We start from the raw sequence: 27,576 nt of genomic DNA, 5'->3' as shown, positions 1-27,576 counted from the left end.
GTCTCGGCTCTTCTTTTTGGCCATCCCCGTGAGGAGAACGGCGCTTGGCAGGAGAGATGCTTTTACCGAACACCTTCGAGCTGCCTCGGGGGAGGGGCTGGGCACGAGTTTGTTAAATTTGTTAGAGACTATGTGGCAGCTGATTTATCGCGATTTAAAAGCTGAGGTCAAGTAGTTCGACTTGTTCATTCTGGTGAAGTGTCCGGCGTGGGGGGGGGAAGGGTTGGGAAGGTAAATAGGTCTATATTGCACAATTCTGTTGGAGTGGAGCAGTTCGGGGAAAAAAAAATAAATAAATGTGCTTTGAGAGGCTGTAATTGTCCGCGACAGCCATTGCGGAACAGTTCTGAACGGGGTCATAGACTGAAATTGCCTGAAAATGAGTTCTGTCTCTCATTTTCCCCCTCCCCCATTGTCCCCAATGAAGGACTCTCATGAGAGTGTGGGCTGGGGGTAGGTCTGAAAACGTCAAATGATTGGCACCAATTGTAAGATGACTTTCTAACCACGTCAGTTTTTTATCTTGTGAGAAGTAAACTTTCTCATGTCTGTTTTTCTGCGAACTCACTTCGCCACTTGCTGCGATTTCAACTCTTTGGGGAGAGTTTCGCTCCTTTTCTTCTCATCGGGTGCTTTCTCTTCACCCGTTTGGGGAGCTGTGCTGAGTGCCAGCTGATGGCTTTTGTAATGCTCGTCCTTGCTCAGATCACTTTAACATCCCGGCTAGATGAAGGTATTTCGTTTTTGCTTTCTCTCTGAAATGCTGAATGCTGGCAGGAGGGGCTGTGTTGTATTTTGGGAGCAGAGTGTGTCGATTTAAATTATTTAAGAGTCAAATCTTCGCTATGATCATGCAGGGCTTTTGTTTCTCTGTCTGTTTATCAATCTCTCTATAGCCATACAATATTTAGCACGGATTATTGAAAGTAAAACGAGTGTCAGGTCTGAAATATAACGAGTTCTTCCAGGAGAGTAGGGACATGTGGCTCCTGGGCTTGTTATTCAATGTGTCTTTAACTCTTCTGCCCCCAGCACCAGGGTGGCTTTCAGGGAGCAAAGTCACTGCCCTAACATGTCCCCATGAGCTGGCAGCAGGTAGATCCATGCTGTTAGAACAGATCAGGCTCTGCCCCTCGTTTTTGGGGGTGATGTATCTTAAAATATATCATTATGAAGCTAACCTCGATATTTTGTTTCAAATTTGGATTTTTGTCTTCTAAATGCCTCCAGTCTTAAGTTTCTAAATGAGTCAAGCATCTGGGCAGAGGTGTAGGTGAATTCCTTGCGGGGCTGTAGCTCGGTGCTGAGATCACGGGGTTCTCTTGTTTGTGTTAGCAAAGGAGATAGAGCCCTTCAGTTGTTTGATTGCTTGGAATGGAAGGGGAGCAGCCGACAGGGACCGTGCCGGGCAAGAGCACCAAAACCTCCAATGCAGCCCGTGGGAAGGGCAGGGAGCCCTTGGAGGAGTCCTCCATGGACATGGAAGTGGAAAACCAAGGCACCAGGGAGCCTGACAAAGAACCTCCCCAAGGTAGGTCTGGGCCGCCTGTCCTGGTGCTCCTTGAGCCTCCTCAGCAGCAACTTGAATTTCCCAACCCTTCCCGATGGGATTTGCTCTTTTCCCCCCTACAAAGCAACGCTGAAACCCCTGGCAATTTAAAACTGTTTTTAAAATGCTCAAAAGAGCTTGCAAAGAGTTAAAGGGTTTGGCCCAGTACAAGTGCAAAAGCGATTTGTAGACTTTCTCCTAATAAAGCCTATTTCGGAGCTCTGATCTGGAACATTGTACTTAAGATTGTGGTACAGCAGCAGGATTTTTCAAATTTATAGGCGGCCAATGGTATGGGATTTCTTGGAATGGAATAAATGTCAAGTTTATTTACTTAACTCTTAAAATGATTTGACTTTCTTTTTCACGAAGCAGTGTATTTTCTCGAGTTCCTTAAGCTGAGCTTTCGCAGAAAAAAATCTGCAAAACCAGCAGCTGTGTAACTTTTTAGGGAGCCAGATGTGCAGTCCTTAAAGGCAGGTATTTGACAAATACCTTGAAACTGGTGGCACAAACTGCTGCCTGTTGGAAGGAGGAGTAGCTGGTGCCTGGGGAAAAGCTGCTCTGCTGATATCCAGGGGGCCAGTTTGTTTTCGTAACAAACTTCCTGTCTTTGCAGAGCAGCCGTGCTGTCATTGCAGCTTTCAGAGCCTCGTGAGAGATCCCCAAATCTTGCACAGTGACTCTGAAATGTGGCTTTGCACTTATTCATCAGCAAGGCTTTGCCTGCTTCGGATTTGCAGATTTATTGTGATGGTTGGAGCTGTTGGAATTGCAGGGGGCCTGTTAAAGTGTGTTGGAATAAGAATTACATAATGAAAGAACAAACCCAGCGATGGGACATCTTAAGTAGCTCTTAAAAAACATTTTGTTTGTGGAAAGAAGAATTTTAATTCCACTCAGCTCATATTAATAACTACAGGCCAAAATGTAGTTTGGTTCAGACAGAAATGATGTTTGCTTTTTCGGTTCAACATTTTAAAAGGTGTCAAATCACTGAGAGCTTACAATTGCTTTTTTTTTGTTGTTTTTTTTTTATCTTTCTGTTTGTTTGGATGGGTTTTAGCAGCCTCAGATGAGGTGGTGGATAATCGAAGTTTAGAAGAGATTTTGGGTAGCATCCCTCCTCCCCCACCTCCAGCAATGACCAGTGAACCTGGTGCTCCTCGCCTCATGATCACTCACATTGTAAACCAGAACTTCAAATCCTATGCAGGGGAGCAAACTCTGGGACCTTTTCACAAGGTATCTTTCTTTTTCCTTTGGTAGTTTTGAACTGAAGGTAAGACTTCACTGGGTGCTATTATTCCTTCCTGCATTTTCATCTAAGCTGACCTCAAAATAACTGAAAAAATATTTAAGGTTTAGAAATATTTTGATAGTAATATTCTAAATTAAGTAGAGAAAACAGTTAAGTGCAACTTTCCAATGCTGTGCAATTTTAATTTGTCAGCACAGCTTAGAAAAACTCTCTTTTCTCTTGATTTCGTTTGCTGGGGAACTTTTAGGGCCGTGTTTGAAGAAAGAGAATATTTTTTTGTGCCCACAAGAGACTTACGTGGCTGAGCATGAAACTTTGCTGGTGAAGGCTGCGAAGTGCAGGGCTTTGGGTTAACCGGTGCAGCTGGGAAAGCTGAGCTGAGCTCTGGGGCTTTTATTCACTTCTACCTTGGCAGCAGGAGCTCAGCTCTCAGACACTTGCACGCACGAGGAATAATCGTGCTTGAAATGGGTGAGGGACGCCGGGCAGGACTCCTTTCCCTTTGAAGATCACTCTTCCCCCTCTCTGTGCAGCGTTTCTCGTGCATTATCGGGCCAAACGGCAGCGGCAAATCCAATATCATCGATTCCCTGCTTTTTGTGTTCGGCTATCGAGCCCAAAAAATCCGATCCAAAAAGCTCTCGGTGCTGATCCACAATTCTGATGAGCACAAGGACATCCCCAGCTGCTCTGTGGAAGTTCACTTCCAAAAGATCACTGACAAGGTATGTATGAGCCCAGCTTTTTTCCCTTAAGGAGCTGAAAAACTTTTAATATTTGCTTATTTTCGTTGGAGCTGGGGAAAACTTCCTAGCAGGATTAGTTTACCTTTGGGATATAAACCATCAGTGTTAATTAACTTTAAAAATCCTCTGTTGAGTAGTGCAGCTCTTAAAATCTCAGTAAGGATTCTGTAATTTGCTGCAGGACTAATATGTGGTAGATTTCTGTTTGAAAACAATTTAGACATTTTTAATCATTATTTTAAGAAGAACTCGTTTTAATTTGTAATCTTGTTTACCTCAAGTAAATAAATTTCTTTCTGCAACTAAAAGAATTAATGGGAATTTATAAATCTGTATTTGGACATATCAGATATTCTTAAATGTATTACACAAATACATGTTTTACTTCTTAAAACCTATTTAAGAAAAACTTTTCAAACCAATTAGAAATTATTTTGGGTTATCAAAATTTAGAAAAATATATAATGAATCTGAAACTTATTTACACTTTATGTACTGCAAACATGCCTGTAATTTTATAACAGATTTTCCAGCAAAAATTCTGGACCCCACATTCTACCACTAAAATTTTTTGAAACTGATATTTTGTTTGAATGAAATAGAAAGTGTTGGCAAATTAAAAAAATATTTATTTTGCTTGCTGCTTTGTGTATTGATAAAAACTTTAGCATTTTTTTGTTGATTTATTGCAATCGTGGTGCAAAGAATTTATTTCTCCTAATTTAAATTTCTTTTTTGTGCACACATCCAAACTTTTAAATTTAGGGTCAACCAAAAAAGTGGGAAGTGTACACTGAAATTCCAAAAATAGTGTTAATAAAGTGGCAGCATTTACAGCCTTTTTTAGGAACTGTTTGAATAGACACTTATTTTTTTTTTCTTTTTGTGTTCATAATAACCAGATTTAAAAATTTAAATAGATGAATTTTTAAAATTTTTTTTGACTTTGTGTGAACATCCAGAAGCTGAGTTTGATTCAAAACCAGAGAGCAATTTGAGAGCTCTTGGGGGTTAATCTGGGTGAGTTTTAACTTCTTGAAGCCTGGCACCAGCTTTATTTTGGCTGCTGCTCTGGAGGTAAATGGAAGCTCTCTTTTGAAGCTGCTGATGTCACATTTGTCACATCTTTAATGTTTGGCTTTTTTATCTTGTGCAGCTTCTCAGTGGAGCTGAGAGCAGCTCTGGAGGAGCTGTGAGTGCAGGGAGCTGTGCAGGGCTCCCAGAGGTGCTCCAGGCTGGGCCAGCACAGCCCCTGGCAGTTCCAGGGGGAAGGCACCCCAGGAAGGCAGCTCAGGGCATTTCTGTCCCCCTCTCCAAGGATTGTTGTGTTGTTGTTTTTCTCTCTTTTTTGAGAGATGCAATTTTAAAACGGCTCCCACTTGTACAACTCAGAGTCCATGATAAAAACAGCTCGTGATGAAACTTATCTGGTTCATTGTGAAATAGGAGGTAAATTCCCATCTACAGTAATTGTTTCTCTGGCTTTGTGTGTCCTCAAAGCAGGAAGGAGACGATTACGAAGTCATTCCTGACAGCAAATTCTGTGTCTCTAGAACTGCCTATAGAGACAATTCCTCCACCTACTACATCAATGGCAAGAAAAAGACATTCAGAGATGTTGGGATGCTGCTCCGAAGCCACGGGATTGATCTGGATCATAACAGGTTCTTAATTTTACAGGTTGGTGTGTGAGTAACACCCGTTTGAAAGTTGTATTTCCAGGTAAAACTCTAAACAATGCACGTTTGAAAAGTTGCCTTGGAGGCCTTGAAGTGCTGTAGCAGCACATCATGGTTTGCATGCTCTGCTCAGGGTGCAAATCATTATTTGCTGCTGCAGGAATTGAAGGCTCAGAAGCGCTGGGAAGGACAGAAGGACAGAAGCACTCTGTCCCTTTTTCCAGGAGGGGATTTTGTGTTCTGCCTGCAGGACTCGTGCTCGTTCCGCCCTAGCAGCACGTAAATATTGGAGTGTCAAAGAAACCTTCAACCCCAATATTATTGTGCTGCTTCAGCGTGGCAGAGCCTCAGCACCTGGGGGCTTGATCTCTGAGCTCCATCAGTATTACTGAAATCAGAATTGTTTCATTCTTTCATCTGCTGCTGCCTGCTGCTCTCATGGACACAGGGTTTTACTGAGACAATGAATTGTGCATGAAAAATCCCCTGAACTGTGTGTGTTGTTTACACTTCTTTACCAGCTCCAGAAAGAGTTTTAACCAACATTTATAACCAATTACAGTTCCGTAAAATGAATCACAATTTGTCAGTAGAATATCATTTATGTTCATGTTTGGCCTTCAGATTCTGAGGCTTGCTTGCATCTGTTTGCTGGTTTAAAGTCAGGCTGAAGGGAGCAACATTATTTTGTTTTCCTAGTTTTTAAATAATGAGAATTTTGCTATCTGCCAGCCAATTAAAATGTAAATTAAGCTACAAGTATTTAAATATTAATTCCATTAAATAACTATTTCTGCCATTACCTGTAATTACTAATAACTCCCAAATCTGCTCTGTCCTAGAAATCAGTGAGCAGTGGGAGCTTCCCAAGGTCTGAAATGTTTAATAGAGTTTATTTTAGGCCTGGTTCCGTCAAAGGAGCTTCCAGTTCCCCTCTAAAAAACCAAAATATTTAAAGAACTTGTAGCTGGGTGGCTGTGCTTGCTTCACTTCCTCCAGGCTTTCTGTGCAGTCCTTTTTCACAGCTACACCCACAAAAAGAGGATATCTCTGTTTGCAAGTCTCCATGCCAATTAATTATTTCCTCCAACACTTTATTCCTGTATTTTCTGCTCCAGGATGGAGTGAGAAGCACCTCCAAGAAAACAACTTGGAGTAAATACATCCTTTTTTTTAATTTAAATACAGTTGTTCTGCAATCTCATTTTGCCAGAATTTCCAGAAGGGAGAAATGTGAAGTGAAAGATGAAGCAGGGTGGGAGTGCTGGGCCAGAGATCCCAAAGCTCAGTTGGAGAACCCTGGGAGCAGGGGAGGGAGCATTTGGAAGAGGATATTGTTAGCTTCATTTATTTTATATTTTTTCCCCAAAATGAGATTTGTTTTCTTCTCCCACAAATTGTTTCAATGAGGGGAGCATCCTTTTTTTCCTAAAAGCTGGAATTTCAGGCTTTCCACCCCACGAAGGGAAATAAGGGGAAGTAGAGCAAATATTAAGCATAAACCAAAGCTTTCCCACCATAATTTTCATATTTCATCACACCAGGCTTTGTCTCAAACTGCACTGAGATTTTCTGCCTTGTTTAGCTTTTCTGACAGGGCAGGGCCTTTCTCTTTGCCTTTTTAAAGTGAAATCCACTGATCTGACTGTCCAAAATTCACTGCTTCCACTTGGGAAATGGAGCAATATTTTCCACAGAATGACAGCAGAACTTCAACCCCAAAATCCTGAAATTTATAGTTAGAAGGAAATAAAACCATCTAAGGCTGTGGATTGTTATCACAAGGATTGCATTTTGCCCCCCTAATGTTTTTCAAATAATTTAAAATTGAAGGGATAAGTAACAGGTTTATTTGGCTTTTACATTTTTTTTAGCAGCAAAACTAAGAGTTTAATTAAAGTGAGTTGAATTTTAAATTTTTAAATAAGTTCTAAATCTCTGATTTTTGGCTGTATCAATAGGGTGTAATTAAAATATTTCATTTATACTCTGGATTTTGGGGAAAAATATTAATGAAGGATTATCAAGTGCTGGTTTGGGTGTGTGGCAGAACATTTGCTGTCAGTACTAAGAAAATGTTGTAGGAGAACATGTCCTGCATGTAGTACCAACACCTTCAGAGCTTTGATTTTATCTTGCTCACATAATTGCCATTACTCAATGGAAAATATTTACTTTTTAGAAGACTGCTTCAGGTTTTTTTGCTTCCTTTTCCCCCTTTCCCTCCCTATTCTGCAGTGTTTTTCTGCTGATTTTGGTGCTTTTTAGGGTAAAATTTGAAAGCTGAGTTTTGGTATAGGTGTTTCTGCTGATGCCAGACTGCAAATATTCAAATCAAACTACTGCTGAGTAAAATCACAAAAAAAACCACCTGTGGGAAAACAGAAAATGTGACAGCAATTGAGTAGTTCTAGAAAAATGACAAATTCTGTGCCTGAACTTGCAAATTGCAATAAATCTGGCTGCAGAATTCTTCTGGCTCCAGTGGGAGGCTGCCAGCACAGAACAGGAGGAGTTTGTCACTTCTGGGATCCTGAACTCCACCACTCCACAGGGCATGTTTTTAATAAATTGCCCTGTGCTTGTAGTACTTCAGGAATAGATAATTCTTTTGCATTATTATAATAATTATTATTTAAAATAATCACCAATATGTTGCATTTTTAATGAGCTTGCCACAGCCTGAAACTGCGGCGGGAAGAAAGTACATCTTGTCACTTAAAAAAAGAGAGTTTGGGGGAGAATCTGGCACCTTGCTGCTGCTTTTCTGTCTTCCACACCTTGCAGGAGCTTGGAAAGGTGTAAAAAACAACAAATAAAATCACTGAGCGTTGACTGAAAGCCTTGGAGGCCTGCTCTGGCCAGGCTGACAGACTCCGAGTGTTTGTGCTGTTCCTGAACTCCTCTGAAGGGCTCAGACATCTCAGCCTTCTGTGCTTTCCTCTAAGGAATGAGGAGACAATGGGAGCCTTGGAAGTGCAGGGGGAATATTTGGGATCTGTGGCCACCCCTGGGATGGGCAGGGTGAGAAGCAGAGTCACCAAAAAGGATGGAAAAGCCAAGTGGAGCTGCCCAGGTAACCCCCAGCAGCCCCTCTGCACATCAGCAGTGCAGAATTCATTCTGCACTCATGGCAACAAACTTCTGAGTGGATTTGAGTTTATTTCAGGGTCTTAAAAACAAAGTAGAACTGGTTTAAGTCAATTTTGTCCTATTTACAGTGATTTTCACTTGAATATATTTGATAAACTCAATTGAAATATTCTCTTGTCATCTTAGGTCGAAACAACTGCAGGGATTTTATTTGGTGTATTTTGTAACTGGTTTTATTTGGTGTATTTTGTAACTGGTTTTATTCTGTGCATTTTGTAACTGGTTTTATTTGGTGTATTTTGTAACTGGTTTTATTTGGTGTAATTTGTATTTTGGAGCTCAGTTTTGTCCTGTGGCAAGATGAGGCTGCCAGGAAGGAAATTCTGTCAGGTTTTTCACCTGCTCCTGTGGAAACAATGTGGGAGTCACTTCCAGGGGAGTGGGGAGGAAATGAGGGAGAGATTTTCTTCTCCTTTGAGATAAACCAGAAATTCCCAATTGTTGAGCTCTGTGCTCCTGATGGGACACTGGAGCTGAGGCTCTAAACGGGGTTATAAATGGGATTAGAAAATACCTGCTGCCAGCGTGGGGGGTGAAGAGAGGGTTGTTCCTGTAGGAAATTCTGCAGAAAGCCACGGAAAAATGGGAGGAGAAAATAAGTGCTGATTGAATATTTTCTTTAGAACACCCCAATAACAAATCAAACGCTGCAGGTTGGGTTTGCCAATTCCTGATTTAAATTCCAAAGTGACTCTGGATTTGCACTCACTTTGTGCTCTGATATTGAACACAGCAATGTCCTTAAAACTTGTAAACTTCTTTCCAGCATGCAGGATTGTAGTTCTGTGCACACAGCTGAGTGTTGTATAAAGGCTCAGACTGAGATTTTCCTCATCTCTGGCCAGTGGTGACACTGCAGATTTTTATAAGTACTTTTATTTTGTATTTGACTTTATTTCCCACTGAGTTTTCCTGGAAAGGAGCTTTTGGTGATTTTTTTCCCCTTCTGTGTATTCACCATGTGGTAAAATTGAAGTGTAAAAATGAGATAAGACTGCAAGCATTAAGTAATAGCAACAATAACTTGGAATTACAGGGAAAAAAATCTCCAAACAATCTGTTGTAACTTCCCAGAGCTGTGTTACTGCAGGGGGATAATGAGGTTATGGGAATATTGGCTCTCCATACATACTCCAAAATCCATGGGTGCAGAATTGCAATTCATGGGCAAAGCTCTGTGAGATGAGATAAAATAAATAAATAAATTAAAGACACAGAAATTTAGGACTTAATTTTGCCATTCTTTATTGTAATCCTGCTTAAAAATGAGAGCTACCACAGTGGTCAAGTGGGGAAAAAAACCCAAAGTCAAGTGTGAGCACATAAAAAATTAAAAATTGAAATCTGGGAGAGAGGGTGAAATCAGTGGAAGCTGCAGCCAGAGAAAGGGAGACACTTGTCTCATCTTGCTGCCTAAAGGCTTTTTGAAGAGCAAAATGCACTTTTGGTGCCTTGTTAGCAAGAAATTGATGGCACAATGTAGTGAGAAAACAAAATTCCACACCATCCAGGCTGCTTTTCCCCTGAATGTTCCTCACCTTGGCTTTTGCTGCAGTTCCAGGCGGTGTCAGACAGGTGGAACTGAGCTGAAAGAGCCAAAAGCTGATCTCAGCAGCAGGAACTGTTCTAGGCTGGTTCTGCTCTGTGTGCAGGAGGGGGGTAAGGAGGCAGAGGAAATCCAGGAGTTAGGCTTGGATTTTCTCTTCTAAATCTCTAGAAATTCAGCTTTGTAACAAACATTCCAGATGTTTTAATGGGAGTTTTCCTTTGAACAAATCCCGGGTCACTCCCTTGTGATGCTGAGGAGTTTTCAGCTCCTGGAGAAGCTCTTCCAAAATCTCCTCATCTCCGTTGGCTTCAGTGCTTGAGAGAAGTGAAACATTGCTGTGCTCTGGACAACAGAGTCAAATACAACTTGACTTTGATGAACAGAGCTTTGCCCTGTGCTGGGTCACTTCTGTCTCAGTTCCATGGTAAAAAGTTCAGAACATGATTGAAATTGGGGTGTAATTTGAATTAAGATGGGTTTTTAACATTTGGACAAACAAATAGCAGATTTTAGCTCTGGCTGCTCTAATCCTCCACAAAAGTGCAAATCAAGGTGCTTTTTACACTGCTTACATTGAATTTTAATTACCCATGCATTTATAGGACTATTTCATCCCAAATACCCCTTCATCTTGTGATGCTTGATAAATTCAATTATGTCCCAAACACTGCATTCAGACATTAATTCCATTTCATTGTGCAATATCATAAAATTGCAAAATAATTTATGTAATACTCGATTTAGAAAGCAAATTGTATCTATTGAGAGGTTACAATACTAAGGTATGATTATTGTTAAATATTAATTTACAGGATAATTGGAATTCTGCTGGAACAGGTATTATGGTTGGATTACAGTAAAGTTTGCTGAGACTCAAAGATTTTGGTCTCAATAAGAAAACTTCCTCTTATGGTGCTTTAAAAAGCATTTTAAAAGCTTTGCTATTATAAAAATATGTTGCTGCTACAATGAAACTACTAAAATAAGGTTCTGAATTTTAAAAAATTGTCTTAAAAATACTAAATATTCCTAAAACTACTAAGTATCCCAGTCAAAGTTGTCATACATTAAATTTTCTGGTGGTTTCATGGGGTTTTGAAACAAATTTATGTATTTTGACCTGTCCCTAGCCAGGGAAGGTTTTCCTGATCCACTGTGTTGCATTTTCCAGAAAATATTTTCTCTAAAGCCATTTCTTCTGAGCACAACTGGGATTTTCACTTCAGTCGGATGTCACATTTCTCTAGCTCTGATTAGTGGTGGAGAGCTCCCCTAAAAAAACCCCCACAAACCCAAAACCTAAACCAGCACAAGTGCGCCACAAAATTCCCCTCAAAAACCACCCACAGTGCCCTGAGCTCCTGCCCAGGGCTCGGTGCATTCCCAGCTGCTGAACTCCACGCTCTCCCAAGGTTCTCAGCTGTTCAAAGCTGAGCTGAAGACAGCAGAAATTGAGACTCCAAAATCCTGGAAAGCTGTTTTTACCTGCTTGGTGCCATAATTATTCTGTGGGACATTGACAGAGAGCTCTGGGAATGCTGCAGTGATGGGCTGGACACAACTCGGGGTGTTCAAGGCACTGCCTTCCCAAAGCTTTATCCCAAATACTCAGGGATGAAAACAAACATCTGCCTAGGTTCTCCACCAACAGCTCCTCCTGCCCAAGGGCAGGGCTGGATGGGATTCTGGGGAGGAATTCCTGCCTGGCAGGCTGAGGAGGGGCTGGGATGGGATTCCCAGAGCAGCTGTGGCTGCCCCTGGATCCCTGGCAGTGCCCAGGGTACCCTAAGTGTCCCTTAAGGCCCCTTCTGACCCAAAAAATGGTGTTTGCTCTTCAGGAAGAGTTCTCAGCTTGCTGTCAGTCATTTTTCAATGCCAGAGGCTTTCTGCCATCCCTGTCTCTTCCACGGAAGAGATGAGGTGGCTGGATCCCAGAATTCCTGTTCAGCACTGTCCCAGTGCCCCACAATCCCAGTCACACCTCTGGGGGCTGGGATCCCTGCTGGGATCAGCACTTTGTGCCACTCACACTCCATAGCCTTGGGGAACAGGACTCATTCCCACAGGGAATGTTCTGGAGCACAGTCAGCAAATGGGAGTTACCTCTGCAGGATCTTGTGTCTAGAGCACAACTGCAGGAAAAGCCTCATGAGTAGATCAGACCTTGCCTTTATCAGGCAGTTAAAAACCTTGTTAAAAATTCCAATCCATATGTGCCAGAAAACCTCAGGTTAGAGCTGTGCTGAGAGGATCAACCGTGTTCCTGTGGTTGTGGGCAAATCCAGCATTTTAAACCAGTGCTGGAACAGGCTGCTGGTGTTGCCAGTCCTGAAACTTCTTTTAAAATTTTCCTCTTTACTTAGATACAACAGAAAATTAAATTCTTAAATGGAGGAAGTATCTTAAACATCACAGCTGTGAATTGTTTAGATGTGCAAAGAAACACAGGTTCCAAATTGCAGGAATTTATTCCTCTTGCTTTTCACCAGAGAAGCCACTTGCAGCTGAGAAGGGCTCTTCCCTTATTTTACAGCATGGGCTCCAGGCAGGTTTGTCCTGATTTGCCCCGGGGCTCAGCTGATTGCTTGGAAACGTGAATAGATGAGGTGGTGGTGTAGGATTCCCAGTGCTCGTTCCCTGGGGAGTTCTGTGGGAGCTGAACTGTTGCTGGGATGTGTGTGCATGGAGCAGAGCTGCAGCTGGCCACATGGATCCGCGTGGATGGGGGAGGCTTCACACGCTGCAGGAGCTGGAATTGGGGTTGTAATTCCATTCAGAGCTCTTGCACTGAGTGCAGAACCTTCCCAAAGGGCTTGGTGGGTATGGAAATGTGGAATCCTGGCATGGCTTGGGTGGGAAGGGACCTTAAATCCCATCCAGCCCCACCCCAGCCTTGGACAGGGACACCTTCCACCATCCCAGGCTGCTCCAGCCCCAGTGTCCAGCCTGGCCTTGGGCACTGCCAGGGATCCAGGGGCAGCCCCAGCTGCTCTGGGCACCTGTGCCAGGGCCTGCCCACCCTGCCCGGGCACAATTCCTGCCCAGTGTCCCATCCAGCCCTGCCCTCTGGCTCCCTGTGTCCTGTCCCTCCTGCCCTTGGAATCAGGCTCTCCATCTTCCCTGGAGCTTCTCCAGCACAGATCCAAGGCTGGTTTTCCCCAGGAATTTCTTCCCTCGTGTGGATGTTTGTTCCTTGTTGGCATCACCCATGGCTGGGTGTTGACATCCATTTTGATTGTCTGAGCAGAGCAGCAGAGCTGCGTTTCCTTTCTGTTTTACACATTGCTCCCTGTCCTGGATCCCCGAGCCACAGGGGGACAGCTGAGGGAAGGGATTGCAGAATTCCAGGGGTTTTGCTGGAGCCTTGGCCGAGCTGGGGGTGCCAGCTCTCAGGAGCTCCCGAGCTCCTTCCCCTGGGCTCAAGAAATGTCTGCCTGCCCCGCCTTGCTTTCACTTTCACAACCTCGGGCAGCTCAACCTTCATCGAGAGCAAGGAGGTTTGGGGCTTTTAAATTCACAATTCAAGGAAGAGATCAAGTAATGAGCGCTGCTAATTAATTAGGAAACACTTCAGTGGAGTTTTAGCAGTTGTAAAATCTGTTTGCTCTGTTAATCATTGTCAAGAAGAGCAGGTACAGCCTTTTCACTCTCCTTTATCCATTCAAGGGAACCTTTAATTTCTTTTCTGGAAAAATCTATTTTAATTTTAAATATTAACTAATACTCTTATTATTTAATTAATAATTTATAAATGTACTTATTTTTGCTCTCAATAAGAAAGTAATTCCAGAACTCACATTAGTGAGCTACAGAGAAACTCCACAACTGCACCATCATCCTTCTTAGAGGTGGTTAATTCTATTTAGCCAAATAATAGAAATTTGATTCATTCCTTGCTTGTCCATAATTGCCATTTTTCCCTGTTAAATCCAGGGTGGGTTTGTGATTTCCCACACTGAGCATGAGGGCTGTGAACCCAGTGTGGAAACCTGTCAGTCCTGATCAGCACAATCTTTCCTGTGATTGTTTCCTCGTGGATGTAAACAGAGGAAACGCTGAAATGCAAGGAGGGAGACTCCTGACAATCCCAGAATCACCGGGGAGCTTGCACAGATTCCTCCCCCAAGGGCTGACAGGCAGTTCTGGGGACAGAATCCACACTTTTGTGACAAGGGAGCAAACGGATAACTGGGGTTTTATGCAAACCAGCAGCAGGTATTCACAAATTGTTTTGCTTTTTGAGATGTGCAAGAAATAAAAATTACAGTTGGGTTGGGGTTTTTTGAGTTGTCAGTAACCCAAACTGTCCTTGTCACTGGCTCTGTTTAATCCTTTCTAAATCTTATTTCTGAAAACTGAAATTATTTTTAATGCTGCCTAAATCACTTAAAATTAATGTGGTACATAAAGGGAAATTACACAAAGGAACCCTCATACCTAAAGAATCTTTTCTTTCTCCACCAAGGAAGCCTCAATTAAATTAATTCAAATTCCAGTTCATCCATCAGCCAGGATTTTATGGACTCTTTCTAAAGAGACTGTTCAGGGACTTCAGTCCCGATTAAACTCTCTTGCCAAGGGCCTGCTTTATTCTCTTCTTCTTTTTTAGGGTGGGGAAACACATTTTGAATCTTTAGAGAATAAAGGAACGGTCAGACCTGGAGAGGAAATATCTTCTCATTCTGGTCTTTGTTTTCCCAAATAAATGTGAAGGTTGGACTTGATCTTAGAGATATTTTCACCCTAACGATTCTGTGATATTCCAGTTTGAATAATTCTAATTACTGCCTTATTTTATTCTTTTTTTTTATAACATCTCATACTCATTCCATAGATTTTTTTTTTTCAGAATTCTTTCCCTATCCCAGAAAAAAAAAAAACCAACACTAAAAGACCCACCCAACTTTTGTTTCCCAAGGGGGAGGTGGAGCAGATTGCCATGATGAAGCCCAAGGGGCAGACGGAGCACGACGAGGGCATGCTGGAGTACCTGGAGGATCTGATCGGCTCGGCGCGGCTCAAGGAGCCCATCCAGACGCTGTGCCGCAGGGTGGAGCTGCTCAACGAGCGCCGCGGGGAGAAGGTCAGCGGGGGCTGGGGCTGCAGCACCACCCTGGGGCAACCCAGAAAGGGAGACTCGGGGTGGCCTCATCACTCACAGCTCCCGAAAGGTGCCTGTGCTCAGCTGGGCTGGGCTCTGTCTGCAGGAACTGACAGAACCAGAGCACACAGCCTCGAGCTGCACCAAGGCAAATACAGGCTGGATGATAGGGAAAAGTTTTTACAGAAAGGGTGATAAAGTTCTGGAATGTTCTGCCCAGGAGTCACCATCCCTGGATGTGTTGAACAGCCTGGATGTGGCACTGGGTGCCAGGGTTGAGCTGAGGGGTTGGGGTTGGGATGGACTCGATGATCTTGAAGGTCTCCTCTAACCCAGTGGTTCTGTGAACTCCTGGGGCATCCCAAACAATCCCAGCATTTCTGCACAGAGCCCTGTGGGGAATTCAAAATACACAGAATTACTACTGATGCCTCAGGTTTCAGCTTTATAGGTTTCAGGTTCTGTGCTGCTTTAGTGTGTGGGTCTGGGCTTCACATCAGGGGATGCTGAGCTCTGCACAGAGCAGGTGGGCAAAACAATTCCTGCTCCAGCTGGGCACCAAGGACAAATGATCCAAAGCTCAGCCCAGGAGCACAAACAGCGTGGGCTGCAGAGAGAAAAACAAGCAGGGTGGGAGTGCCTGGGCTAAAGCTGGAACTGGACAATGAACTGCAAGGTGCAAATGGAGCAGAGCTGAGCCAAGGCAGAGACCCCGGGAGCGCTCGTGCATTTTGGGACCATTTGGGTTCCTCTTGGGGGCAGCCCTGGCTGGGCTCTTGTGCTGCCCAAGGTGGATCCATGGAGGAGATGCTTTCAATAAATCCCTGCTTTATTCTGTGACTCTGCCCAGCCTCTGCTCCAGGGCAGCCTGCACAAGATATCACTGCTGCCCCTAAAAATCCTACTTTTGTGACATTTTATTGGTGCATTGAGCACTAAAAGGACTAAGCTCCAAATAAAATCAGCTTGTTTTCCTTGATGTGTCCATGGTAAATCCTACAGCAGACTTGTTTTAAAAATACACATCACCTGTAGTTGTAGGAATTAAACTAAAAATGGCCAGTCAGAAGGCTGAGATAAAGGAAATCACCATAAAATTGCATTGCAGAGGTAATTCCTGATAGCATTTTTCCAGAGGATTCATGTCCTACAAAGGGTTTGGAATTTTCTCCTCATGGTTTCCTCCTGTTGTGCTGGCCCTGCCTCAGCTCTGCCCCTCTGTTTTCTCCAGTTAAATAGAGTTAAACTGGTGGAGAAAGAAAAAGATGCCTTGGAAGAGGACAAGAATAAAGCCATTGAGTTCCTCCGCTTGGAAAACCAGATATTTAAGGAAAAGAATCAGATCTGTCAATATTACATGTAAGCAATTCTCACAATTTGGGTTGGCTTTAATGTGGTGGGGCTGCTGTTAAACTTTGCTTCAGTATCTCTAATTAGAAATAGTTTCCATTTCTAACTCCAAATTATTGTTAATTTTTGATATTTTACGTAGTTCTGTTGTTACTGAGAATCAGAACTAGAAATTTATTGTGAAGATGGAGAAAAGTGAGGATTTGTTCTTTTATTTCCCTAGCCATGACCTAAAGAAACGAATAAATGACCTGGAAATGCAGAAGGAGAAAATTAGTGAAGAAACTAAAAGTATTAATGAGAAAAGCAGTAAACTTGCAGAGGAAACAAAAACCAAGAATAAAGCTTTGAAAGAACTTGAAAAGTGAGTACTTTAGGGATGTGTAGTACTGTGTTTTACATGTTTCCCACCAAAAAATTCAATTATCTGATGACCACAGTCACTTCTGGTACATCTAAATACACAAAGAGGCATTTAAATTAATGCACAAAAAAAATTAATATAAATGAAAGCAAATTCACATAGGTTTGATTTGGTTCTGGGTAAGACACACAATTACAATAAGGAAATGTCTGATCTTCTAAATAGATTTAAAATATTTCTTTATATTGACTGTACAAAACAAGAATTAGTAAATGCTTTTTAGATTTACAACCCTAACGCTTAGGGACACGGATTTGGGAATTTTCCCCTGGTTTCCTCATGAATCATTTATGCAGAAATTGTGTTTCTTAAAATTGCTTTGCCTGGGTGCTGATCCCCAATCCAGCTGCAATATTGGCCTGCTCATCCTCAGGGGATAGTGGGGAGAGATGGGAATTGTTAATTCTGTCGAGGAAAAAATGAAAATTTCTGAAAAGATGTTTAATATTGCTTGGGTCGTTGATTTTTTTCTGGTGGAACATCATTTTCCCAGGGAAAATACTGGGAATATAGTAAATATTGGATGTTGGTAATCACAAAACCTGAGTAATATTAGCTTAAATTCTCCATGTTGACTTATTAAAGCAACCTTAGTAAGCCTTATTTTTATACTACATGAAATCATTCTTTTTTCTTTTTTTTTTTTCCTCCAGAAAATCCAATAAAATTGCAAAGTTCATCGAGGAAAATAAAGAAAAATTCACTCAGTTGGATTTGGAGGATGTGAAAGTGAGGGAGAAACTCAAACACGCCAAGAGCAAGGCTAAAAAACTGGAGAAGCAGTTTCAAAAGGACAAGGAGAAGGTGGGGGGTTGGGTCAGCTGGATTGGCTTGGGAAAGTGCAGTAAATTGTGGAGAAAATGGGAAGGGCACAAAGAAGGTGGGAAAATGGGGTCGGAATTGTTTTCATTAGATTTTGGAAGTCCTTAAGTCAGCCTGAGGGTTCATTTGCTAATCCCTCGCTGCAGTGATCACCCCGTGAGTGGAGTTAATTCATGGAGCTGTGTCATCCACCTGGCCCCCCTCGGGCTGCCTTTGGATGCAGGAGGGATTCAGGAATTCCTGTCCTGTGGCAGAGGAGGCTCAAAGTCCTTTCTGTGCAGGTGGAGGAGCTGAAGAACATCCCCTCCGTGAGCGCCAAGGCCATCGAGGACGCCACGGCCAAGAAGGAGCTGCTGGCAAAGGCCAAGGACAAAGAGGAGGCCAAGCTCAGGCAGGTCCTGTTCAGCCTGCAGGAGGAGACCAAGGGAATCCAGAAGGAAAAAGAGGTTTGCACAGGCAGGAATTACCCACCTGCTGTAACTTCACTCTTCTGAAGGAAACCAGCACCAGGCACTTGTAAAATTCCATTTATTGACGATTCCACCGTTCCTCGTGGTAGATCAGAGGAGCCTCGGTGGCAAATTAATCTTAAATTAATAATTACAGCTAAACCCTTGGCTGCTTTTTGAGTGCTCAAACATCATCAAGTAGCTCATTCATAGATTTAATATAAATAATACACTCTGATTTTCTGCCACCAAAACATTTAAGCCAATGGTGTTGCTTAAATAAATAAAGATATTCTGGAATGGTCTGTGAATTAATGAACAACTACTTTAATATTTGGTTAGTGGTGGTGGTGTTCAGTGCCTGGAGGCTGGAAATTTATCCTGTAAATTTGCAGGGTTATTTTCTGTCCTCGAGAAAGTGGCTTCTCCATGGATTTGAGCTGTAATTTAGCTCAATGTGTAGGGCTCCTCCCACCTTTGAGAACCCTTCCAAAGCTTGTATGGAAGTGCTCTGTGATTACTCCCTGACATCCTTCATAATTAGGAAGGCCTCGTTAATGAATCCCCAGCCATTCTGCTGATTAGTGAAGAAAGGCTGCTTCTCCCGGAGAGCAGAAGTGTTTCCTGCTGCCAGGGCTGGAAAGGCACATCCCGTGTCCTGTTCCCCTGTGCCCAGCTGAGGGGCTGAGCTGTTCCTGGTGTTTCTGCAGGGCAAGGAGAAGGAGCTGATGGAGTTCAGCAACGAGGTGACCGAGAGCCGCTCCAACATGGAGATAGCGCAGGCAGAGCTGGACCTCTACCTGACCAAGTACAACTCTGCCCTGGCCCAGCTCAGGGAGGCCCAGGAGGCCCTGGAGAGCACCTCCAACACCCTGAAGGAAAGGAAAGCTGCCATCAAAGACATCGCTGAGAAACTACCCCAGGCTGAGCAGCAGCTCAGGGAGGTGAGACTTGACTTTCCCATTTCATTCTGAGTCACACACAAACCAAAGGTCCACTCTTCTCTTTGGCAATAATTGTGGTGAAAATAAACCAGGACCTAACTCCTCTAAAACACCACTGAAAAGCTGTTTTCTGATAATTACTGATGGAACAAATACTGGATTTCAGACTTACTCTATAAAGCCAGTGTTGACTTCACTTAAATCCTATATATACCTGCAAGGGAACAGATTTAATCTGACACTGAGACGTGGCTGCATTTCTGAGCCTTCTTCAGGGTGCTGAGGCCCTGGCACAGGGTGCCCAGAGCAGTTGTGGGTGCCCCTGGATCCCTGGCAGTGCCTCAGGCCAGGCTGGATGGGGCTTGGAGCACCTGGGACAGTGGCAGGTGTCCCTGCCATGGAGGGGTGGCACTGGATGAGCTTTAATGTCCCTCCCAACCCAAACCATTCTTTGAATTTCATTTCCTGCTCCTCAATCATTCCTCAAAGAACAAAGGCATGCATTGAAGGCTCCCTGAATCCAGTAGATTTTGGGAGGCTGAGCCAATGTCTTTGAACCCCCAGAAAGAGAATGCTCTGGAGAAGCTGGAAAGGGAGGAATCCGGGGCCAAGGATCTCGTGCGAAACCTGCGCCAAAAAGTGGAGGAAGCCAAAAGTTCTTTAGCACAGAGTCGCAGCCGAGGAAAAGTGCTCGAGGCTCTGCTCCAGCAGAAGAAATGTGGGAATATTCCTGGCCTCTATGGAAGGCTGGTAAGTGTTAGAAGGCTCTTACAATTCTAGTGTTGAACTTCAGAGGAGCTGAGTGTGGTGTTCCTGTGATGAAGTGTGGGATGCCTCACTTCCCTGGCATTAGGAATTTGGAGAGGGTTGCCTCACTTCCCTGGCATTAGGAATTTGGAGAGCAGAGCTGTAAATCCCATGGATGTGCTGTAAAATCAAACATTTTTCACTTCTTTCCAAGCAATATTGGTTTAAAGTTCTGAAAACTCAGAGCTGAATTTTTCATTCCTGGTGCACATCAGTGTAATTGTAAAAGTGCTGGTTTTGTAGTTCTGGAGTTTTTTTGTCCAAGGAGAATTATCTCTGCTTCAGAAAAATCAGTTTATTCAGATTTTAAAAAGTGCATTCATGGGTTTACTGGGACACAACTCAAAGAGCAGCCCAGGTGCCAACTAATCAGTGTTTGCCCCTCGTCCCTCCATCCTCAGGGAGACCTGGGAGCCATCGATGACAAGTACGACGTGGCCATTTCCTCCTCGTGTGGATCCTTGGATCACATTGTTGTGGACACCATCGACACTGCCCAGGCCTGTGTGAACTTCCTGAAGGCTGGAGGGATTGGAGTTGCCACCTTTATAGCCCTGGACAAGGTGAGTCCCACCCTTGGGAAAACAAATCATTTTACTATTAATTGCAGTCTGATTGCATTTCTTTTAAAGCCTTACCATCCCACAGAATAACAGGATGACCTCAACATTTATCCCAAAGATTGACTCCTTGATTTCCTCTGTGGATGTAGATGGCTGTGTGGGAAAAGAAAATGCAGAAAATCCCAACTCCTGAGAACGTGCCGCGGCTCTTTGACCTGATCCAGGTGAAGGACCCGAAGGTTCGCCCGGTGTTCTACTTCGCTCTCAGGGACACTCTGGTGGCCAAAAACCTGGAAGAAGCCACCAGAATAGCATTCCAAAAGGAGAAAAGGTGGAGGGTGGTAACCCTGCAAGGACAAATCATCGAGGTGTCAGGTACTGCAGCCCCAGCTGGAGCTCAATTGGAAGCCTTTGTGGGTGTTGTCGGAGCCCAAGGAGTTCTCTGAGCTCTTTCCATCCCTTTTTCCGTAGGAACCATGACGGGTGGGGGAGGAAAAGTCATGAAGGGCAGAATGGGCTCCTCAGTCGTGATGGATATCTCAGAAGAAGAGGTGAGTACATCATGGAAATGCAATTCCAGCAGAATTCCTTCGTTTGGGCAGTTCTGACACACGCGTGCCTTTCAAAGCACCACGAGCAGGAGCACTCTGGGATGGGAGCTAATTACAAAGGGTCACAAAGCCAAAACTCCCAGTGCTAGCAGAGGTTAGAATGCTGTGAAGTGCATCGGGGGTAAAAGGGTTGTCACTGGCAGGGGCTGCCCAGGGAGCTTTGGAGTCCCCGTCCCTGGAGGTGGCACTCAGTGCTCTGGGCTGGGGACAAGGTGACGACCAGGCACAGGTGACTCTGTGGTCCTGGAGGCTTTTCCAGCCTCAGGGATTCTGGGATTCTGTGTGTGTTCACAGCCCTGCCCATTATGGAATTCAGTCTCTCAGTGCTCCCGTGGATAGTTTGGACACCATTTTGGCAGAGCAGGATGCAGTTTGCTTTTCCTTCTGAATCCCATTTGGGTTTTAATCTGGAGCTGCTCCTCTTGTTTCTCACTGGCACAGCTGATGTTCCCAGCACTCCAGACTCCCCAAGCTGAAGTTTTTACTCCACTTTCTCCTGTGTTTTAAGAGCACAAGGGATGAGCCCTGGCTTGGTTTTGTCATGGTGACATCAGTAAATAATCCTCTCATTCTGTGTAGATCAGCAAAATGGAATCCCAGCTGCAGAGGGATTCCAAGAGAGCCGTGCAGTGCGAGGAGGAGAAATCCCAGCTCGAGGAAGCCATTGTTAAACTGCAGAAGGACATCCGGGACATGAGGAACACCTCGGAGAGGTACACAGCCAGTATCCAGGTGAGAACCCCTGAGCACTTCCCAGCCTCAGCCCCACACAGGCCTGGCTGCTCTCAAGGACTTTTCTAGGACAAGGTTGCAGCCCAGTTTTGTGTTCTCTACAGGGATTTTCTGAGCAAGAAGTTGATCTCAAAAATCAAATCAAGGAACTCGAAGCCAAAGTCGCTGCTGCTGCTCCAGACAAAACCAAGCAGAAGGAGCTGGAAAAAGTCCTTGATGGTTATAAAAAAGGTACATTTTGTGGAGAGGGGATTTGAGATAAAAGATGGAGTAATCACTTGTAGCAATAGAGGAAGCAATGGGTTTGGGTTTGTGCTTCAGTTCCCTGTCTTGGTTTGTGACCTCATTTTTCTGAAGTGTTTCTAGAGATCAGAAAGTAAAACCCCTTTTCTTTGTAATTGCTCAAGTTCATGTTTTAGTCAAGCTAAAGTAAACATAATTTCAGTATTTTGTTTCTTAACTTAGATTTTTGTGGCTGTATCACACATTCATAGGGAAACTTAGTTTAATTAGGGCTAAGAATTGTTAATGAGGAGGCAATGATATAAAAGTCAAGTGAAGGTTTTTGCTTTCTAACGAGGCTCTGCCATGAGTCTATAAGATAAATCCCTGTATTGTTTGTGGGAACACATCCCTTTTGTGCAGTGATGCTGTTCAGCAGGGGCAGGAACCACACATTCACACCAGCTCCTGGGAAATGCTGCTGGCCAGTTCTTAAAATGTACCTTTTGAGCATCTTCCCATTAATTAAATGCAAAGAATGAGCTTGGAGTATTTCTAATGCACCACCTCCTGCATTTAAGTACTCTGTGTGCATTAAGTAATCCACGTTGAGTGGGTTTCGTGGCAGGAGAGCTTTGGTAGAGCAGTGGCACAAAGAAGTGGGTGTGTTTTGAAGCTTGCCACAGTTCAACTGATCATTTATCACAGCCTAGAGAATATGTGCACTTCTCAGTAGAGGAGCAGAGCAGAGCTTCCATGTGAAGTCACTCGCATCATTTATCCCCCCAACGCTGGTGCCCAGGAGCAGGGCCAGGCTGGCACGGGCCCTGACTGCCCTTCTGCACACACAGAGTATCAGCGCTTGGCTGAGAAGGCTGCCAAGATGGAGGAGGAAGTGAAACGGCTGCACCAGCTCATCATGGACACCAACAACCAGAAACTGAAGGCTCAGCAGGACAAAATCGATGAGATTGACAAGGAAATTGATGAATACTCCTCAGCCATCACCAAGGCCCAGGTGGCAGCCAGGACTGCAGACAGGTACAGCACGGGGAGCCTCAGGCTGGAGCTGTGCTCACGCAGTGGCTGTGCTCTGTGGAGCTCAGGGAGGGAAAGGGAAGTCACATTTTGTCATTTCTAATAGTTTAAAAGTCACATTTAATCAGCATTACTCTAGTATTTGCCTGAATTATTTCTTTAATATTGCCTAAACTGCAACATTCAGGATCAAGTCCAAAATAGCACTCGGTTGGATGTGCTGGAGCAGCTCAAATCTGAAGGGACTGATTTTATTAGGAGCTCTGTCAGGAAATAAAATGGGATCTATTTTTTATGGGAGCTCACCGCTCCACAGAGATTCCAAACTCTGAAAGAAGAAACGAAGTCATTTAGTGAGGTCTGGCTGCTGAGGAAGACAGCTTTGTTTTCCTTGGATCTCTCTGGAGTTTGGGAGTCGGTGCCTAAACCAGCACTTCCTCCTTGTTGCCAGTGAGATTGTGCTCCTGCTTTATTTTCTGTGAGGTGCACAAAGCTCCCTGTCCCTGGGCAGGAACCTGAAGAAATCCGAGGAGGCTCTGCAGCGCACGGAGCAGGAGATGGAGGAAAATGAGAAGGAAATGAAGAAATTGACAGCAGAGATGACAGTGCTGGAGGAGAAAGCCACCGAGGTGATGAACGAGTGCAAGCAGGCTGAGGTGAGTCCTGGCACCACTCTGGGCTCCAGGGAAATCAGGGAGAGGAGTTAAATCCTCCCTGTGCCCCACTGACATCCCCTTCTCTCTGCAGAGCAGCCAGGCTCTGGCAATGGTGTATTTTCATTTTTTGTACTCACCTGGAAATTTATCCTGACCCAGTTTAGGAAAAAACTTACTCCAGGTCTCCCCAAAGAAATTGGGTTTCTTAAGCATAAAATTTTTCTTACACACAAAAACTTTCTTAAACATAAAACTTTTCCAGTTATGTGGGATTTTAGTTTCCCCATCTAGATTTCTGTGAGAAAGGGAAAACCAGGATGGCTGAAATGCTGTTAAATAAATCTAAGATTTGATGTCTTTCTCTAATGAGCTGAGAATTAGTGTAGGATCCATTTGACCCAGATGTGGAATGAAAATACAAACTGCAGCATCTTCTCAGTCAATCCAGAATTCAGGGATCAGTTATAATCAGTTATAAATCTAAGAATACTTATTTGTTTCCATCCATAGCTGTGAGGAAATTAAGTGAAAACAGACTTTTCACCCAAAAAGGGGGTAGCATTTTTGTAGGTGATTGATTAATGCCCTTTTTGGGGGTATTTGCCATTCTTCTATTCAGGAAGCTTTGCCAGCAGTGCAGGAGGAGCAGAAGAATTTACTGCAGGAGATGGCAACAATTCGGGATGCTGAACACGCCCTTCAAGGTGAAGCTCTGAGCATCAAGCTGAAAATTGAACAAATTGACAGCCACATTTCCAACCACCAGGGAAAGGTTAAATACTGGCAGAAAGAGGTAGGAAATGGTTTTGTTCCAAAAACTTATATCAGGGAGTTGTGGAATGGTTTGGGCTGGGAGGGACCTTAAAGCTCATCCAGATCCACCCTCAGGAACACCTTCCATTGTCCCTGCTTGCTCCAGGCCCTGTCTTGGCCTTGGGCACTTCCAGGGATCCAGGGGCAGCCACAGCTTCTCCGTGGATCTCACGGGATGAACCATCAGCATCCCCTTAGAAAACAGAGCACTTGGGAAATTCCTCCTCAGATCCCTGCTGTATGTGCAGGAGCAGGCTAATAGGATAAAGGGAATTTATTCTCTTTTTCACTTCCCATTTTAAAGGGACCCGTGGGAAGAATCTTGGAGCATTTGGAGATTAGAAGCTTCCCTGTACTAACCCAGAAAACCCTCCTGTTAGAAACAGCTCCACGTGTGTGTTAAACTTGCCTGCTGTGCTTGCAGATCTCCAAGCTGTCCCTGCACGCCATCGAGGGCGAGGCCCCCGAGGAGCTGCGGGCGCTGAGCGAGGAGGAGCTGGAGGCGCTGCCGGAGCCCGACGTGCTCAGCAAGAGAATCGCGCTGCTGGAGGCACAGCGCCACCAGCTGCGCCCCAACCTGGGCGCCATCGCCGAGTACCGGAGCAAGGTATGGCCCAGGGATGCCCGGGGGGATAGCCCAGCCCGGGGCATTCCAGGAGAACCCGGCCTGAGCCCCCTCCTTCCTTTGGGAGCCTGGAATTTACCCGTTCCTGATGCTAGCAGCTAAAGTTGTTTCTAGGAGCTTCCTGCGCCTTTTGTTTCCCACACCATCAGTGTCAGGTGACAACAACTTCCCGGGTGATCTTGAAGTCTTTGCCAATCTAAATAATTCCATGATTCTCCTGGGAATGTTTATTTAACAGAGTCAAGTCTTCAGAGCCCAGACAGACACACAGTAGCCGGATTTTTCCCTCCTCACATCAGTAACAGTGAACCATTCAGCAGATGAAGTAGTTTTATTTTGACACAGGTTTGGTTTTTTGTTTTCCCTCAGCAGCAGAGATGGCAAAAGAGAGACAGTTTGGGGGTTTTGTTTCAGGGCTGTTAGCCAGGCTGGGGAGAAGGAATGTTCAAATGGTAGGAAAAGTGTTGAGGTTTAAACACCAAACTGCAGCTGCTCCAAGGGCCCTTGGGCTTGGTTGTTTTCCCCTGCAGGAAGAGCTGTACCTGAAGCACGTGGAGGAACTGGACAACATCACCAGTGAGAGGGACAGATTCAGAGAGGCCTTTGAAGGGCTGAGGAAACAGAGGCTGAATGAATTCATGGCGGGATTTAATGTCATCACCAACAAGCTGAAGGAGAACTACCAGATGCTCACGCTGGGAGGGGATGCTGAGCTGGAGCTCGTGGACAGTCTGGATCCCTTCTCAGAGGGAATCATGTTCAGGTTTTCAAAACACTTTATATTCCATTAATTTTTAATCATCATAGTCCTTTTTTCAACCTGTTTTTAAAGTGAATGCTCACTGATCATCAGTGAACCAAGAAAGGCTCAGTGTGGGCAAATAGTGACAGAAACCACACGTTTTTAGCTCTCAGATTCATTTCTTTCTCCTGGAGAAATCGGGAGCTAAAGCAGTTGGAAGGCTTTGAACTCATTTCCCAGCACTTCTTAATTCCTAGGTCACTTCATCCTGCCTAGGGAATGATGGCAGGAATGTTCCCAGGGTAAATCCATGAGCTGGGAGTTCAGCTGGGCAAGGCAGCGAGGCACAGCCCCGAGTTACCCAGCTGAGCTCAGACACAGGGCAGAATTCCCGACAGCCCCAACTCTTGCTCTGTTCCAGTGTCCGGCCTCCCAAGAAAAGCTGGAAGAAAATCTTCAACCTGTCGGGAGGAGAGAAGACCCTGAGCTCGCTGGCGCTGGTGTTTGCCCTGCACCACTACAAACCCACCCCGCTGTACTTCATGGACGAGATCGACGCCGCCCTCGACTTCAAGAACGTCTCCATCGTGGCATTTTACATCTACGTGAGTTCCTCGTGGCTCGGCTTCCTGACGGGTGCCCTCCTCCTCCAGAAGGGACAAAGTGGCCACACAATTCCAGGCAGATTGAAGGCCTGGGCTGCTGCAGTTTTACTGCTCCCTCTGGAACACACAGACTTCCCCCAAACTACTGGCAGAATACACAACTTTAGCTGTTCCCGATGTCTCCTCGTGATTTCCCAAGGTTCCATGTCATTCCCATCAGTGTCTTTGATCTAGGTCTTAATTAGTAGTAATTAATTTTTTTCATGCCTTTAAAACTTGTGCCCTCAGCGTATTTAATCAAAGCAAACCCCTAACACAGCTCCAGTTCAGGTAATTAAACACTGAATATTCAGAGTTATTATTAACTGACAGAGATTAGGAGCAGCTGCTTCAGCTTAGGGAAGCCCTTGGAAGTTCCCTGCCTGCAGCTGCGGTTTTAAACCTGGCTTTGTGTGCCACACCAGGACAGAGGGGATTTTGGGAATGCTGGGCACTAACACAAATCTCTTCTGTTTCAGGAACAAACCAAAAACGCCCAGTTCATCATCATCAGCCTGCGGAACAACATGTTTGAGATTGCAGACAGATTAATCGGGATTTATAAAACCCAGAACACCACCAAAAGTGTGGCCACCAACCCCAAAATCCTGGCTGTGAAAGGACTGGAGGAACTTGGTCTCTCTGTGTGCACTGCAGCCCAGAAATAGGGAGGAAGCAACTCCCAGCCCCATGGCTGCTGTTTATTTTTGCCTGATCTCATTTTGTATCATAGACTTTGTTTTGTAAATTTTGAATAAATGTTGTAAAAATTTGATCTTGTTAATACAACCTGCTTTAGTAAAACAAAGCATCGGTAAATTCCAGGTTTTGAATCTCAGGTAAGAATCGAGGGAAGGGAGATGTAAATTGATGAAAACAGAGAATGCATCAGCTTGGGCAGGGGCAGCACCAAAGACACACAGCAATTTAAGGAATCAGTGTAATTTACTGTAATGCAAAACTGCCAAGAGTTATGGGAGAAACTCAGCAGTGCCCTGATCTCTGGCAAAGAATTCCAGTGGGAGAAACTCAGCAGTGCCCTGATCTCTGGCAGAGAATTCCAGTGGGAGAAACTCAGCAGTGCCCTGATCTCTGG

General features: G+C 44.4%; 1 protein-coding gene across 1 annotated transcript; it reads left to right on the top strand.

Annotated features, from left to right (window-relative positions):
• The first annotated feature begins 227 nt into the window (after nt 1–227).
• SMC4 (structural maintenance of chromosomes 4) lies at nt 228–27,576 on the top strand. The gene is made up of 24 exons (XM_038145894.1): nt 228–733; nt 1,336–1,531; nt 2,616–2,794; nt 3,344–3,535; nt 5,060–5,236; nt 14,856–15,020; nt 16,270–16,397; nt 16,612–16,752; nt 17,466–17,616; nt 17,916–18,080; nt 18,794–19,027; nt 19,592–19,777; nt 20,236–20,397; nt 20,547–20,772; nt 20,869–20,948; nt 21,588–21,740; nt 21,845–21,971; nt 22,814–23,003; nt 23,512–23,656; nt 24,276–24,449; nt 24,894–25,076; nt 25,625–25,857; nt 26,258–26,441; nt 26,960–27,576. The coding sequence occupies exons 2-24, from the start codon at nt 1,375–1,377 to the stop codon at nt 27,146–27,148; spliced, it is 3,921 nt and encodes a 1,306-aa protein (XP_038001822.1). The 5' UTR covers nt 228–733; nt 1,336–1,374; the 3' UTR covers nt 27,149–27,576.

The sequence above is a fragment of the Motacilla alba genome, chromosome 9 (genome assembly GCF_015832195.1).
Source record: "Motacilla alba alba isolate MOTALB_02 chromosome 9, Motacilla_alba_V1.0_pri, whole genome shotgun sequence".
Lineage (NCBI taxonomy): Eukaryota > Metazoa > Chordata > Aves > Passeriformes > Motacillidae > Motacilla > Motacilla alba.
Note: the sequence above shows the minus strand (reverse complement) of the source record. Positions and strands in the feature narration are given on the sequence as shown.